Source organism: Sorex araneus, chromosome X (genome assembly GCF_027595985.1).
Source record: "Sorex araneus isolate mSorAra2 chromosome X, mSorAra2.pri, whole genome shotgun sequence".
Taxonomy (NCBI): domain Eukaryota; kingdom Metazoa; phylum Chordata; class Mammalia; order Eulipotyphla; family Soricidae; genus Sorex; species Sorex araneus.
The window spans coordinates 350,185,049-350,199,950 of NC_073313.1; the positions used below are offsets into that span (position 1 = coordinate 350,185,049).

General features: G+C 46.2%; 1 protein-coding gene across 1 annotated transcript in view; it reads right to left on the minus strand.

Annotated features, from left to right (window-relative positions):
• The window catches only part of NBAS (NBAS subunit of NRZ tethering complex), a 388,118-nt gene that overhangs the window by 13,989 nt on the left and 359,227 nt on the right, over positions 1–14,902 (minus strand). Inside the window, exon 50 of the mRNA XM_055121563.1 lies at positions 7,815–7,959. Coding sequence (XP_054977538.1) covers positions 7,815–7,959 — 145 coding nt within the window. The remainder of the gene's footprint in view (positions 1–7,814; positions 7,960–14,902) is intronic.

Here is a 14,902-nt window from a genome sequence, read left to right on the forward strand (position 1 = left end):
ATGGTGGGCACTCCATACACCATGAAACCTATCCTGCATCCCTGATATCATCCACAGGATCTAGCTATCATCACTTCAAAGGAAACCGCTGGCTTAAATGATTAACTGGCGATGGTTCTGATATCAAAGTGAGGACAGCTTGACATGCTTAAGATAGTCCATCTTCATGAAAAACAGTCCAGGAAAACAGAATCGCATTTCCATCTCCTGAGATGGGGCTGAATTTCCCTGAGCTCTTTATTATACTGTCTGAAGCTGTCACAGGAGAACGGTCTGTTATTTGAACTAACACATGACACTCCTCCACAACAAAAGTGTAAGGGAATAAAAAGTCAGTTGACAAGGGAGTCTTCCCTGTCAAGTTGGTGCAACCCAAGTTCTTGGCATTATTGTCACATAAAAAACAATACTAACAAACAAACAAACACACAAAAACACCCCTGGACAAAGGAGCCGACAGTGAATGCCACCTCATTATATAAGCGAGGGTTGTTTTCCAAAGAATTGGGATTCGGTATCCTCCGAGGGGCTGAAGAGTTGTGTTTCAGAGAAAAAAAAAACAAAACCCAAATGTATGCCATTTTTACATTCCTTTAAATTGCTACAAGCTGTAGATCAAGTGCAGATGACACGAGCTCCTTCGGAAAGCTTTGGATCCAGGTCTCTTCGGAATCCCACTTGTTATCGGGTTTTGTAAGTGCTGTCTCTGCTGGAAGCCGGCAAGGCGTTCTCAGTTCCCGCTACCTGTGAATGCAACCTGGAGAGCAGGCTCCGCGCCGGCGGGGCTCCAGTGCAGAAGAGGGGCCCCACTGCACGGACACAAACCCGGCCTCTGCGCCAGGGAAATGTGCGGGTTTTTCACCTGGGGTGCTGCACCCTGCAGATAGCGTTTAGGAAAGGCTGAAGCAGACCCCGCCCGACACGGGGCCCAGCTGTCCCAGACGACAGGGCCACTGCCCTCCCCACACATCCTCGGAGTGAGCCCCGGGAGGGCCTGTCCAACACGGTGCCGAGCTCTGACACGTGGTGACTGGCAAGAGCGCCTCTAGCACGTGTGCCGGTGAGCATCTGAGATGTCACTAATGCCTCACATTTTTTTTTTTTTTTACAAAATTAGCTACAAAGCTGCCGACAATGTATTCAGGCATTCAATGTTCCAACCCCAAACCGGCTCCAACACCAGCACCCCTCACCGATGACCCACGGTTGCCTCCCGCCTGCCACCGCACCGCCTCAGCAAACTTCCTCTGGAAGGTGCTTACTATGGTCTGGATCACATGCTTAACTAGTACTAACGCTTGTGATTTGGATACACATAGATTTCTCACCGTCACATCACTTAAAGGCCCAAGAGCCTTGACTACTGACCTTACAGGTTGTCACCTGGTGGCTATCGCACCTTAAATTTAGCCCCTTTCGTTGAAGTTGAATGGCCACTCATGGACAGCGCCTACCAGGCCGGTGAGGGCAGCTGCAGTGCCCAGCCTTCTCAGAACTCTGGACCATGCTAGGTGACATAAACCCTGCCATCTCTCTGTCTGATTAGCCTTTTTTTTTTTTAACATATACTGTTCAGTTTCTTCCTAAAATAGCAGGAAAAGCCCATGTCCTGCAATGCTGCCTCAGAGTTTCTAGGGTTGGTACCCATGTTCCCAGTGCATGCGGCACAGGCTTCCTCCCTCACCTGTCATCATGCATCACTGGATCACTCATTTGTCTACTGGCCTCACTTCGAGGGCAATGATACTCTTCCTTCTTTGCATGCCAAACTGGCTTGAGACACTAACTCTATCGTTCTTGTTTCTATAGCCCTCCCTTTGGAGTCCCACTTTCGCTTATTCAACCAGCTATCAAGAATTGAAAAACAAGTATTCCATATTACACACTTTGATGAGCTCTGTCTTTGTCTCTTGGGCCACACGTGCTAGTGGTGTACAGTGTCTACTCCTGGCTCAGTGCTTCGGGGGGGGGGGGGGGGATGCTCCTGGCAGTACTTGGGGAGCCAGGGGGATGGAACCTGGGCTTCCTGCACGTGGAGCTACCCTTTGAGCTCTAGCCCCATGGCCACGTGCCTCTTAAGCTATTTCCCCATGAGCAGATGAAAAAATGTTATGAAATGACCTGAATACTCCTTTAAATACGCAGGAGAGCTAGGTGGCCCTGAGCCAGATCAGGACTTACAAAAATGGAGGCGCTCACCTAGAGGAGCTGCTGAGGAGGCCTCATCTGTTTGCTAGCAGCTACTGGGTAAACACTTATTATGTACTTCAGTATGACGCTATGATTGTTGGATGTTTTCCCTGGTGATGGAAGAGGGCAATTTATTATGAGACTGATGAAGGGATCTGGAAGCTGAAAGAAGGGTTGGTGTGGTATGGAAAACCATCACACCCCCCGGTACAGTACCTGAGGCTAAACCTACCCGATCCTTAGGACACAGGGCAGCAGAAAGAGGCCCTGCATGCAAAGGAGCAGGTAGGCCTGGGCTCAGGGCACCGAGAACCCTGTGGGCTGTGCCGTATCTTGAGTTGTGGAGAGTAGGCTCCAGGGCTGACGGTTGTCAGATACACCCAGGGTCCTTCTTTTTCTTAACCTAACCCTACTGCTGACCTCAGGAAGTAGCACTGAAAGATGCAGCAAGGCCTGCAGAAGAGCCCCGTGGGGTTCAGGTGGGCAGGGGTGCGTGACCTCTGATTCTAAGCATCAGGTGCCTTGCACATCAAAAGTGTCTGAGTTATGGGCGAGTAATCACTCTGAGATTTAGGAGCCGGGGGTTGGCGAGGTTCACGCCTTAGCTGGTGTGCAGCATACACATAACTGCACCACTTGGTGTCTCAGAGAATCATGAACCTTCAAGGGCAGTTACAAAGATTTAGTAGTTTTATTTACTTATTTATTTATGTTTAGGGTTAGGGCCACACCCAGTGATATTCAGGGCTTACTCCTGTCTCTGTGCTCAGGGATCACTTCTGGCAGCAATCAGGGAACCATATGAGGTGCTGGGGATGGAACTGGGGTAGGAAATGTGCAAGGCGAGTGCCCTACCTGTTGTACTATCATTTCAGCCCCAGGACTTGGCATTTTAAGCTCGTAAATGCCAGTAGCCTGTTTTATGAAAATTTCTTATTGCACATTTTCCCCACTCTGAAAGATGCTTTCTATATTGCCATGGTTACAAGCTGAGCACAAGGAGGACACACCTCTTTCAAGATGTGTGGCATAAGACCTGTGAGAAAGTGATTGTATCCTTCTGATGTTTTCCACCAGTAGATTCATTTTGGTCATACTTAAACAAGTACCATGGACAACAGTAGGCAATTTAAAACAGTCCACCGAAGAGGGCCAGGGTGACAGTACAGTGGGTGGGGCGTTTTGCCTTGCATGCAGCTGACCTGGGTTCAATTCCTGGCATCCTCCAAGCACTGCAAGGAGTAATCCTGAGTGAAAAGTCAGGAGTAGCTTCTGAGCATTGCTGGGTGTGACCCCAAAAAAGAAAAAAGGAAAGAAAAAACAACAAAGAGCCACAAAGAAATCAAACTCTCTAAGTATGGGAGTTTAGTGGAGGGACAGGAAGTGTGGATGAAATGAAGGAAAGTATGAGGCCCTTTAAGAATCCTGTCACCAACAATTAAGCAAACACACCCAGAAGGCATAGAGAAAGGCCACCGTGGGTTCTGAATTTAAAAAGTAGAAACCACAGGGAATTTAATCCTCCAGTGATATTAAATATTATGGAACTCTGAAATCAGATTGTGAAATTTCTAAATGTGGTAAAACAAACTTAACAGGACACTTTCACACCCTAAAAACTGCGTTCATTGCTTTGTAACCATTTTAAATTGCATTTGAGCACAGTTAGTGATCAGTACAAATACTACAGACAGTTTGCACAGTTTCCTTAATAATGGCAGCCTACGACATCACTCTCCAGATATTCCCAGTAACAGAACAGACACGGAAGAGAAGGCACTGCAGCAAAGAGCCACAGGACGATAGTTATCTTTCATCTCACCAAGTTAGAACAGAGAGGTGGTAAGGACCCACTCTAGTTCCATTCTCCTTGAAAACTCAGGGATTTTTGCCAGGCAGTGAATTGTGTGTGATGGAGTAAACAGAATGAAAGATCAGCTCAATCTCCTGGTAGCCTGGAGACTTTGAAAAAATAACAAAAGTCAAGCCTCCTTTGAGAGCACCAAGTATAAACCACCTCGGAGAACAGAGGTAAAGGTCCAGACAGTTTGGCGGGATTGTCATGGTGATACATGTCCTGTTCCAGGAGAGACGATATGTAATTTCTCCTCCTTCTTTTTTAATTGAATCGCCATGAGATACAATTACAAAGTTGTTCATGATTGGATTTCAGTCATACGATGTTCCAACACCTGCCCCTTGCCAGTGTACATTCCCTACCACCAATTTCCCCAGTTTCCCTCCTGCCAGCCAACTCCGCCACAATGTGCCCCTACAGTACATGATGATGCTCCTCCCTCCCTCCCATCCTCCCTCCCTCCCTCCCTCCCTCCCTCCCTCCTCTCTCTCTCTCTCTCTCTCTCTCTCTCTCTCTCTCTCTCTCTCTCTCTCGCATTATGGTTTGCAGTACAGGCACTGAAAGGTCATCCAAGGCACGCCATGTGTGTTCTCTGTTCTGAAGGTCGCTGGTCCAATAAGGAGGGGGAGGCAAGTGAAGCCCTCTCCATGATTCGGTCTGAGGGATAATTTACGGAATAACTTCAAGGTGTTAGGTTATCTATTCTCATTTTCTTAAAACAGCTAGAAATTGCTGACTAGATGACTCTGAGATCAAGATAAAATAGACATTATTGTTCTATTTGTCAAAGTACTTCAATTTTGCCGTAGGAGCATGTCAGGGAGTTGAATCCCACAGAATTTTATTTTTAATAAACATACATGTGAATAAAATAGTATGTCAGGCTCAAAGATGCAGTGGCCATATTTTCGGTTAACTTCCTTGCCTTTAGAACTAATCACAGTGAGACAAATCAATGATAATATAAAAAAACCCAAAAATACCAAGGATGTATCTAAGCAGTGGCGGCGATCTTATAGCTCCCATATTGAAACACTGAGACGCTGCACCCTCGAGGCCATTCCTGAAGGAAATGTCGAGAGGGGGGAACCTGACAATGAAAATCATACACCCACGACAGAACAGGCTTTCCCATATGCACGTGTCCCAAGTACAGTAGGAATGGCTCGTTTGAAGTACCCATTTCTCAAGCATTCAAAACAACACTGAAACAAAAAACAAACAGCATTCCAACAAAGAAACTTAATTCGAAGTCTCGCGGGCTGGGGCCGATACCGGCTCGCGCTCCGCTGAGATTCGACCCGGGTGGCCATGCTTTTGTCGGCTGTTTTGCTGCTGAATGACCAAGATCCAGAAGGCAGCTACATTATTTCTGGTCCCAGCAAGTGCTTGCAGCCATGTCTCCAGACTGTGAACTAAGCTTTTGCCCCATGCCGGCTGAGGAGGGGAAATATCCTTCCTTGGTTTTTCTTCCCTTTGTGGGAAGAGGCAGTGTGGCGTCCGCCATATCTCTAGACTGTGAACTAAGCCTCTGCTCCATGCTGCCCCAGGAAGGGAAATGATGCAATTTCCAACATAAATCTCCCTGGACTTAATTACTAAAATACAGAAATCCTAAACCGCGTGGCCACGATATCTCTTCATTCTCATCAATGGAAAACTAATTATCAAATGCTTCCTGGTAAGTAGGGTCGTATTTTTGGAAGGGAAACTCCAACAAGAATAATGAGTTCTGTGTTGAAACTCCAACAATAGTGAGTTTTGTGTTGAAATATGGAATGTAATGAAAGAGAATGTAATGAAAGAGAAAATGAAGTGAAATTTATCAGTTATGCAGGTGGGGGGTGGGGGGATGGGGGGTGGGAAGTGGGAGGTATACTGGCGTTTTTTTTGGTGGTGGAATATGGGCACTGGTGAAAGGACGGGTATTTGAGCATTGTATAACTGAGACATAAGCCTGAGAACTTTGTAACTGTCCACATGGTGATTCAATAAAATAAATTAAAAAATAAATTAAAAATAAATAAATAAATATTTAAACCATTCCAAAAAAAAAGAAAAAAAAAAAGAAACTTAATTCGAAACAAACCCACCCAATACGGTCTGGGTGACCCAGAGCAGCACCCTGATGTGTAGCGCCTCAAATTCACGCTTTACCAAGTGGGGATCGAGACACCCGCTTACAGGTGGTGATGAAGGCTAAAGGAGACAAGGGGAGTCAGGGTCCGGGAGTGCGAGTCCCTGTCAAAGACGGCAACACCCCTGATACTGCCAGCTTGTCACACAGCCACAACACATCCCAGACAGCCTCATTCTAACCTAGCTTCAGCAGAGCAGCCTGAGCTCAGTCTTAGCTTTTACTGAGGCAAAGCTGAATCCCAGGTTGCTTCCATCCCTCTTACTCGGGAGGGGATAACAAACTCAACGGTCAGGTGGCCACTCCCTGCCGAGTGGTGAATCCTGCAGCTGTGGGACAGCCCAGGTGCTCACAACGGAGCAGAGCAGATGCCAGGTGAGTAGCTGGCAATAACAGAGCATGGTACTCAGTCCAAATGAAATATCACTATTTCGTTAAATATTTTAATTTGGTTTTTTTCTTCTTTTTGGGGGGTGCCATATCTGGTGGTGCTCAGGGAACACTCTGGTGGGCCGGGTATGTGTGTGTGTGGGTGCATATATGGTGCCAGGGACAGAACCCAGGTGAGCTGTGTGCAAGGCAAGTGCCCTGCCTATCGTTGCTCCAACCTCATAACTATTTTAATATTTTATAGGACCTACAAGATTGATAAAATTACGTAACATATTTAATATATAAATATTTTACAGAAGAATGTTCTTACTCTGGTGGCTGGAAGACTTCTTTGAACGGATGAAATACTTTAAATTCAAATCAGAAAACACTTATCCAGTCCCTCAATCAGAAAACAATTCATTAAATGTGCATTCATAATGAGAATATTTTCCTTGAGTGATTACAATGAGGATGCAAAGAACCATATTCATAATTTTCTACTATGTTTATCAACTACGTGGGTAGAAATGTGAAACCAATTAATCAATTTAGTGCCATTATCCTAATGCTTACATCTGAGGCATTGTCAGGTCAGTGCAACAGCAGCAGGCTGTAATTACGTGTACTTACCTTAGAATCGCTAGACACACACACACACACACACACACACACACACACACACACACACACCAAAAGGAGAGCATCGACACAGTCATATTATAGAATCCAAGAGTACCGAGGTCAAGATAGAGGCGTCTGAATTTTTACTGTGTTTACCATAGAGAATAAAAACCGTGGTTGTGGACTCAACAGAATGACGACCCAAGCAGTCAGTGTCAAAGTGGCCGGCTAGCAGATGTGTGCGAAACTCACTCATACACTACAACTGGTCTGGTTCCAAGACAACATGGACTACCGTGACCCCGTGGGACATAAGCTCCAGTTAGACATAAAAGCGCATCTGAGGGGATTAAGAATTGGCTATGCTCTGGCGTACGGTACTTCAGAGCCTGCAACAAGAGCAAACTACCTCCGAGCCTCCTTGAAGAGCACTGTTTTCTTCATCTGATCCGTTACCAATGAGTGACAGATTTTTCACCCATAACTTAAGACCCTTAACCTATAACTACCAATAATTTAAGCTCATTTTTCTTCTCCTCCGGCATAGTAACTGATATTGCTATAATAAATAATTTGGATAAAAGAGACACATCCCCGGGAAGACCACCTGGACCATCCGGACCATCCACTCACCTCTGCAGGGAGCATGTGCTTGGTGTTATATAAGGAACGGCAGATTTTCAAAACTTCATCGCTCAGTCCTTCCTTCTTCTCCGCTGCACACCTGGTTAGCATCGCTGTAATGAGTCTCACCCATGGATTATGGGTTATGCTGGTTCTAAGGGCGAAAAATGCAAGGTATTGGACGTGATGAAAGCCACAACAATTGTGTTAGGACATTTCACGATGGCAAAGAAATCCCACTTTTGAAAGTAAAATGTCTCTGGCTGTAGGAAAACATAGCCTCAGATAGTTTAGGTATATTGGGTTACTCCCGTCACAGTGCTCCCATTCCTCTGTGTTTATTTGTAGCTTCTTAGTGTTCTGTTGACTTGTATTGTTTTTCTCTTCTCCTTGAGTCCTTTGCATAGTTTATTCAGAGCCATGTCCTTTTTGTATGGACACAGGAAGACTTAGCAAATGCTATGCTTTTGTAACCTGGGAGTCATTTGACTCTACATGATAGTTTCCTCCTGGACATCTGTTCTCTCGACCTAAGCCTCAGCTGCCCTTACTTCCTAGCACCCCCAAAAGCAGGGTCCCGACGAGAGACGAGACGGACCCAGGGCAAGCGATGAGTTGTGTGCTACCCTGGCATTGAGATGGGCCTGGCCAAAGTGCCTAATGCTTAACTATAAGTTAAGAGCTTGGTCATGGACATCTGGCAAACTGCTCCCAGGGCCTAGATGATATGCCTTCCAGCCCATCTCACACGGAAGATGAGCCCTTAGAAGGAAATGGGGGTGGCTGTGGTCTCTACGAGGGGATGCAGAGACGCAACAGGCGGGAGCGCCCAGGCGCAGGTGAAGCCACAGCAGCTGGGGCTCAAGTCTGGCCTCTGACTGACTCCAGGGCTCAGATCAGTTACTTTGCATCCATCCTAGGTGCCAGGGTGTGGAGAACCACCTAGCCTTCCTGGGTCTCGGGGTTTCTGTTGGCTGTTTTTATGGAGAAAAGGCATTTTCCTGTTTCCCTTGCAAGGTTGCTCTCTCTAATGACTGTTTGCAGCCACGATGCATCCCCGTTAACGGGCACATCTTGCTGTCAACTCTGAACTCTGGCTGTTGTTGACGATGTGGTTATGATTCCGGTGATGAGGGGGGTTTTGAGACTCAGGGCAGGACAAAGTGCCCGAAGGCCAGGGGAGTTTGGGCGCCCAGTGAGGAGGGCACGCATGCGCAGTTAGGCGAGACCTGTAGTGCTCATCGACTTGCCTTTGGGTAACAAACCAACACACCAACATTGGCCTTTTTCTTTCCCTTCCCTGCTGCCACTAACCTGAGCTTCACAAAAACATCACCCTTAACATTTCAAGAGACTTGGCCCTGGGGCTTCAAGCAATTTAAAATAACCTGCACAGCTCTGGATTCCAGCCACTGATCAACTCAGGATGGTTCTTCCCAGGAAAGCGTTCCAACCCTTGCCTGCCCCCCACACAATGCACAACAGTGACAAGGTGACTCACAGCACTGGGCTTCTCAAGAGCCTTTGTGTCTCAGTTGAAGTGAACACTGGGTGAGGACAAAGAAGACTGCTGATTTCAATATATAAGCAGGTTCTGAGGGTGTGTGTCTGTGTGTGTGTGTCTGTGTGTGTGTGTGTGTGTGTATGTGGGGGGGGGCCGGGGTGTCTGCCTACACCCAAGGTTCGATTGCTGCTTTCCACTTCAAAGTTTCAATCTGCCTTCCTGGGTGCCAGATCAGTTCAAATGGACAATGCTGGCTTTGACGAGGAACTGGATGTATTTTTCAACGGCCAGATGTGATAACATTGGATGAAAATGATGGCTCTTCCATAAGCACAAGTCTGTTATATTTTCCATGAATTTTCCCATAAAGAACTAAAAAACCCAAGTGGATACTGGTCAAGTGATACTACTAAATTAGTAGCCAAGTGGATCAAGCAATTTTTTTTTTTTGCTTTTTAGTTTTCTGACCAGAAAAATTAATAGATCATTGTGATCCTTCCCTACCCTTCATTTTCCTTCTCTGGGCTCTCTCTTCTCTTTCTCTCTCTCTCTCTCTCTCTTACACACACACACACACACACACACACACACACACACACACACACACACACACACACACACACATACACACACTTTGGAAGTGCTGAAGGCAAAAACTGGTACCAGAAGTGTACTCTGGACACAGGGGTAGCTCAGTAATAACGTGCCTGTCTGGCAGGCATAAGGACAAGAGTTTGACACCTACTCACACACCCTCATGCTGAATGTAATCGCAAGCGAATGACCACTTGTGCTCCTGGCACCACACAATGTGCAGTCTCCAGTGACCCACACCCACCAGCAGTACAAGCAGCACACCCACAGGTGCAGCCCCATGAGCATCACGACCACCAAGTGTGCAAACCCCACAAGCCAGCGTGTCTGGTCACGGCAGCAATGTCAAAGCCAACAAGTTCGGCGAGGAAGAGGGAAAAACATACTTTTAAGAATTTGTTGATTTTTTAAATTATTATTATTTTTTCTTTGCTGCACAACTATTTTACTTGCCTGGCATCTGGCCAGATGGGCCCAACTCTACATGAAAGAGTTGCCTGGTCAAACCTCCCAGGAAACTCATCAGTTCAACATTTTCCTGGAAGCGCTCCCTCCTGTTTGTTCCTGCAAAACTCCCGGTTGTTTTGGCAGAGCTCCCGCGCCTTCCTGGGCGCCGTCCACCATCCATTTACCTCTCCTTGCTTTGGCTCCTTCCCCCACCTCCTTTCACTTTCATTGTTGTTTTCCTGGACAATACCCTTTGGTAGTTTTCTGAAAAAGTGTGTGTAAAAGAGGGGAATTTCTGAGATCTGGCTTAGAGCTGTTTTTCAAGCATTCCATCGTACAGTCCCTGGTGATAAACAGCATTTTGAGGAGCCAGGAAAAGGGCAGGAAAGGCCATTGCTGGCTTGTCCTCAGTCCTCAGCACCGGAGGTCTGGCGAGAAAGATGGACTGCTTGGCTCTGAATCCAGTGATTTCACCCAACAGTTCAGAATTTTCATCACGCTTCATTTCATATGGGATTGCAAAATAATATACTTTTAAAAATTATGACTTGTCTACAAATACATGGAATGTTCTAAATGCAATAAATATTTAAAGTGAAGTTGATTTTGCTTCTTGTGCATAATCTGAAAAGGTGTTTTAAAGGTACAGGGAACTACAAAACCACAAGAACTAATCTACTGGAGTCACCATATTTTGATTTCAGAAATAGACTTCAGACTGAGATCCACTTTGAGGGTAAGAAAAAATATATAATTCAGTCCTAATGGCTTCCTAAAAAAAAATAATGCATCACTGATGAGCAAATTAGCGGGTTCCAGACCTACTCTGCTGTATTACTTTTTAGTAGTTTAAAAACTGACTCCCAGCCCTGAGCACAGAGTTGGACTCAGTAAATCAAGTGTGAGATGATTTCTTATAAAATCACCCCCCACAGCCTGACACAACTGTGCCAATGGAAACACCCTCTCAGTGGGTTGTCACAAGAAAAATAGGAGGTTGTAAAATGTGAGACTTGTATCCAATAACGAAGATTTAAGAACCTACTTTTAAAAACCACATGTGGGGCGCTAAAGTGATAGAAGGTAGAGCGTTTGTCTTGTGCCCGAATGACAAGGGGTCGATCCCCCAGTATCCCAGATGCTCTCCTGAGCCTTGCTACGAGTACTTTCAAAATGCAGAGTCAGGAATAACCCCTGCACATCGCTGGGTGTGACCCAAAAAGCCAAAAACAAAACAAATCAATAAAACCAAAAACCAACCAAACAAAAAGCACCACAGGTGAGGGCTGGAGAGGTAGCCGAGTGGGGAGCCTGCTTTGCATGTAGGAGGCCCAGGTTTGACCCCTGGCACAGAGTCCCCGAGCACAAAGCTGGGAGTAGTCCCTGAGCACCACAAGGTGTGACCGAGCCTCCGAGCCTCCACCCCCACCCCATTCCAAGGAAAAAAAGAAAACAATCTATGTGTGAGCACGCCACCTCTGCCTGCCTGACAGTCGTCTAAAAAACATTTTTTTCCCTTTCTGAAAACACTGGGATAAAAGACAAAACCAGGGGCTGGAGCAACAGCACAGTGGGTAGGGTATTTGCCTTGCACGCGGCGGACCCGGGTTCAATTCCCAGCATCCCATATGGTCCCCTGAGCACCGCCAGGGGTAATTCCTGAGTGCAGAGCCAGGAGTAATCCCTGTGCATCCCCAGGTGTGACTCAAAAAGCAAAAATTAAAAAAAAAGACAAAACCAACCAAACTGGCTCTCCTCAGTTTGCTTCAGACTTTCCCCAATGCGCCTTGGCACTTCTACCTGGCTCTCAGGGTCATGTGTAGGATAACATAGCCTCAGGGAGTTTAGGTTTATTGGGTTACTCCCGTCACAGTGCTCCCATTCCTCTGTGTTTATTTGTAGCTTCTTTCTTAGTATTCTGTTGACTTGTAAATATTCTTTTTCTCCTCTCCTTGAGTCCTTTGCATAGTTTATTCAGAGCCATGTCCTTTTTGTATGGACACAGGAAGACTTAGCAAATGCCATGCTTTTGTAACCTGGGAGTTATTTGACTCTACATAATATTTTCCTCCAGGGCATCTGTTCTCTCGACCTAAGCCTCAGCTGCCCTTACTTCCTAGCACCCCCAAAGCAGGGTCCCTGACGTGGGACGAGAAGGACCCAGGGCAAGCGGTGAGTTGTGTGCTACCCTGGCATTGAGATGGGCCTGGCCAAAGTGCCTAATGCTTAACTATAAGTAAAGAGCTTGGTCATGAACAAATGCTGTCTTGATCCAAACAGTGATAACTAGATTCGGACCCTGTTAGGGTTAGGAATGATTAATCTCTCCTGAGTGGTGTAGTCTGAGTTTGTGGCAAGATTTTGCCAGGAGAGCTGCCTTGCAAGCCTCAATGTATCTCTTGCTATGTCCATACAAAAATAACTAGTATTAAGATGTTAATGAGTGCTTGGACTAAGGAAAGGAGAAAAACACCTTAAGAGTCAGGAAGGGCTTTGGAATGCCCAGCCCTCAGGAAGGGCTTTCTTATGATGATTTTGCTACCTGGATGTGTGTAGCCTAGGGGCAAGGGGGAGAGAGAAAGAGGGAGGAGAGAGACAAGAGAATCCTGAGATGTGGCAGTAGATCCAGAGAGAGGCCGGAGCTGGGAGTGCGGGAGATGAGAAAGATGGAAGATTGAATAAACGGTAACTAATCAGCAACCAGCTTGGTCCTCGTTCTTCCTTTACCTACTTGTCCTTGACCACCGGCTGTCCCGATCCAGCCCATACACAGCAGTTCCAGAGCACTGAATGCAGGCGGTGAGACAGAGTCGCCCGGAGAGCCCGCGAGTGCTCACGCCCGTCGGCTTGCCTTAGTTTTTTACAGTCATGTACATCCAGGGAACTGGCCTTTAATTTCTAAGGGGTTCAGAGTGGCAAAGTGTTTGCCAAATGTGGGGAGCACCAGATGAGCCCTGCAGGAAGCAGGCATTTGGAACAAAGGTTTGGGGTGCTAATTTTTTTTTTTTTAATTTTGCCAGCAAGGAACAGCAGTCTATGACAGATGGCATATGTGTTCAGAGGAAGTCTGGCCAGTTTTCCCGGAGGAATCCTTGGCTTGTGTGCTAAGTCTATGGAGCTAAGCATGGCAGCTGCATGCTCAGCATGGCAGAGAAAACCAGGGGGTGAAGGGGGCAAGAGGAGGATTCTGTTTCCCCCCACGAACCAGCCACGTGATGCCTAAAGTTATCTAACTTCTGAGCTCCAAGTACCCATGTAGGAGATGAAAGGACACTGCCTACCCTCGTAAGATGGTTGTGTGAATTGCTTGCTGCTTGACAACATGTGAAAAAAAAATTCAATAATGTGTATCGATAATAAGTAGAACTATCCACTTGTGTGGTCTTAAGCACATTCATCCTTAAGACCACAATCTGTGTTAAAATACTCCATTAACATACTCCATTAACATACTGGAGTGATAGAACAGCCGGGAGGGCATTTGCCTTGCATGTGGCCAACCTGGGTTCGATTCCCAGCATCTCATATGGTCCCAAAGCACCGCCAGGAGTAATTCCTGAGTGCAAAGCCAGGAGTAACCGCTGTGCATCACTGGGTGTGACCCAAAAAGCAACAAAGAAATAAATAAAAAAATGAAAATAAAATAGTATACTCCAAACCCTCTTTCCCAGCTTTTTGTTGTTGCAGTTTCTTGTTGATACTGTTGCAATGACTAGGGGTTACACATACTTGGCTTCTGCTCACAGGCTTCCTTGTGGTGCTTGAGAGGGGTCATACTCCACAGCTGTGGTGCTGCTGCAGATTATAGCTGCAGCGCTTGCAGGGAGACGCACACTGGATTTTGGTGCTCACACAATGCACTGCTGTGTTTGCTGTGAGTCACAAACCATGCTATGAGTGCACCCATGCAACCCACCAAAGAACACACACTTTTTTACGGTGTCTGGAGCCCAAGCCACAGTGCCTCTGGCACATGCAGGGAGATGCTGGGGGTCAGACAGCAAGGTCTCACCCCCGTAAGGTAGGGGCACTGACACCAAACCATCTCTGTGCCTGACAGAGTACAAACTTTGCTGGTGAAAACACCAAATTATCGACAGCACTGTGGGTAGGGCATTTGCTTTGCACACAAGGCAAATGCCCTACCTAGTTTGAACCCGGTTGACCCGAGTTCGATTCCCAGCATTCCATATGATCCCCTGAGCCCCAGCAAAAGTAATTCCTGAGCACAGAAACTGAGCATCACTGGGCGTGACCCAAAAAGCAAAACAAACAAACAAACAAACAAACAAACAAGCTCACAAATTATCTTGTTGCTAGCTTAAGACAGGTGGCAATCTTAAAGGTTGTCTTGTCATTCTAAGTAAAATATTTGGGTTTAGGGGTGAGGAGAAATGGAAAGAAAGTATAGCTTTAAAAGATAAGCTATTTTAATTTCTTCTAAATGCTAATATTAATTTTATGCATTACTTTCAACAGCTCTTTTTACAGTAATAACTTTAAAAATAAAGTCCCCCCAAAGGAAAACCAGGCAGGCTAAATTTATGTTAAC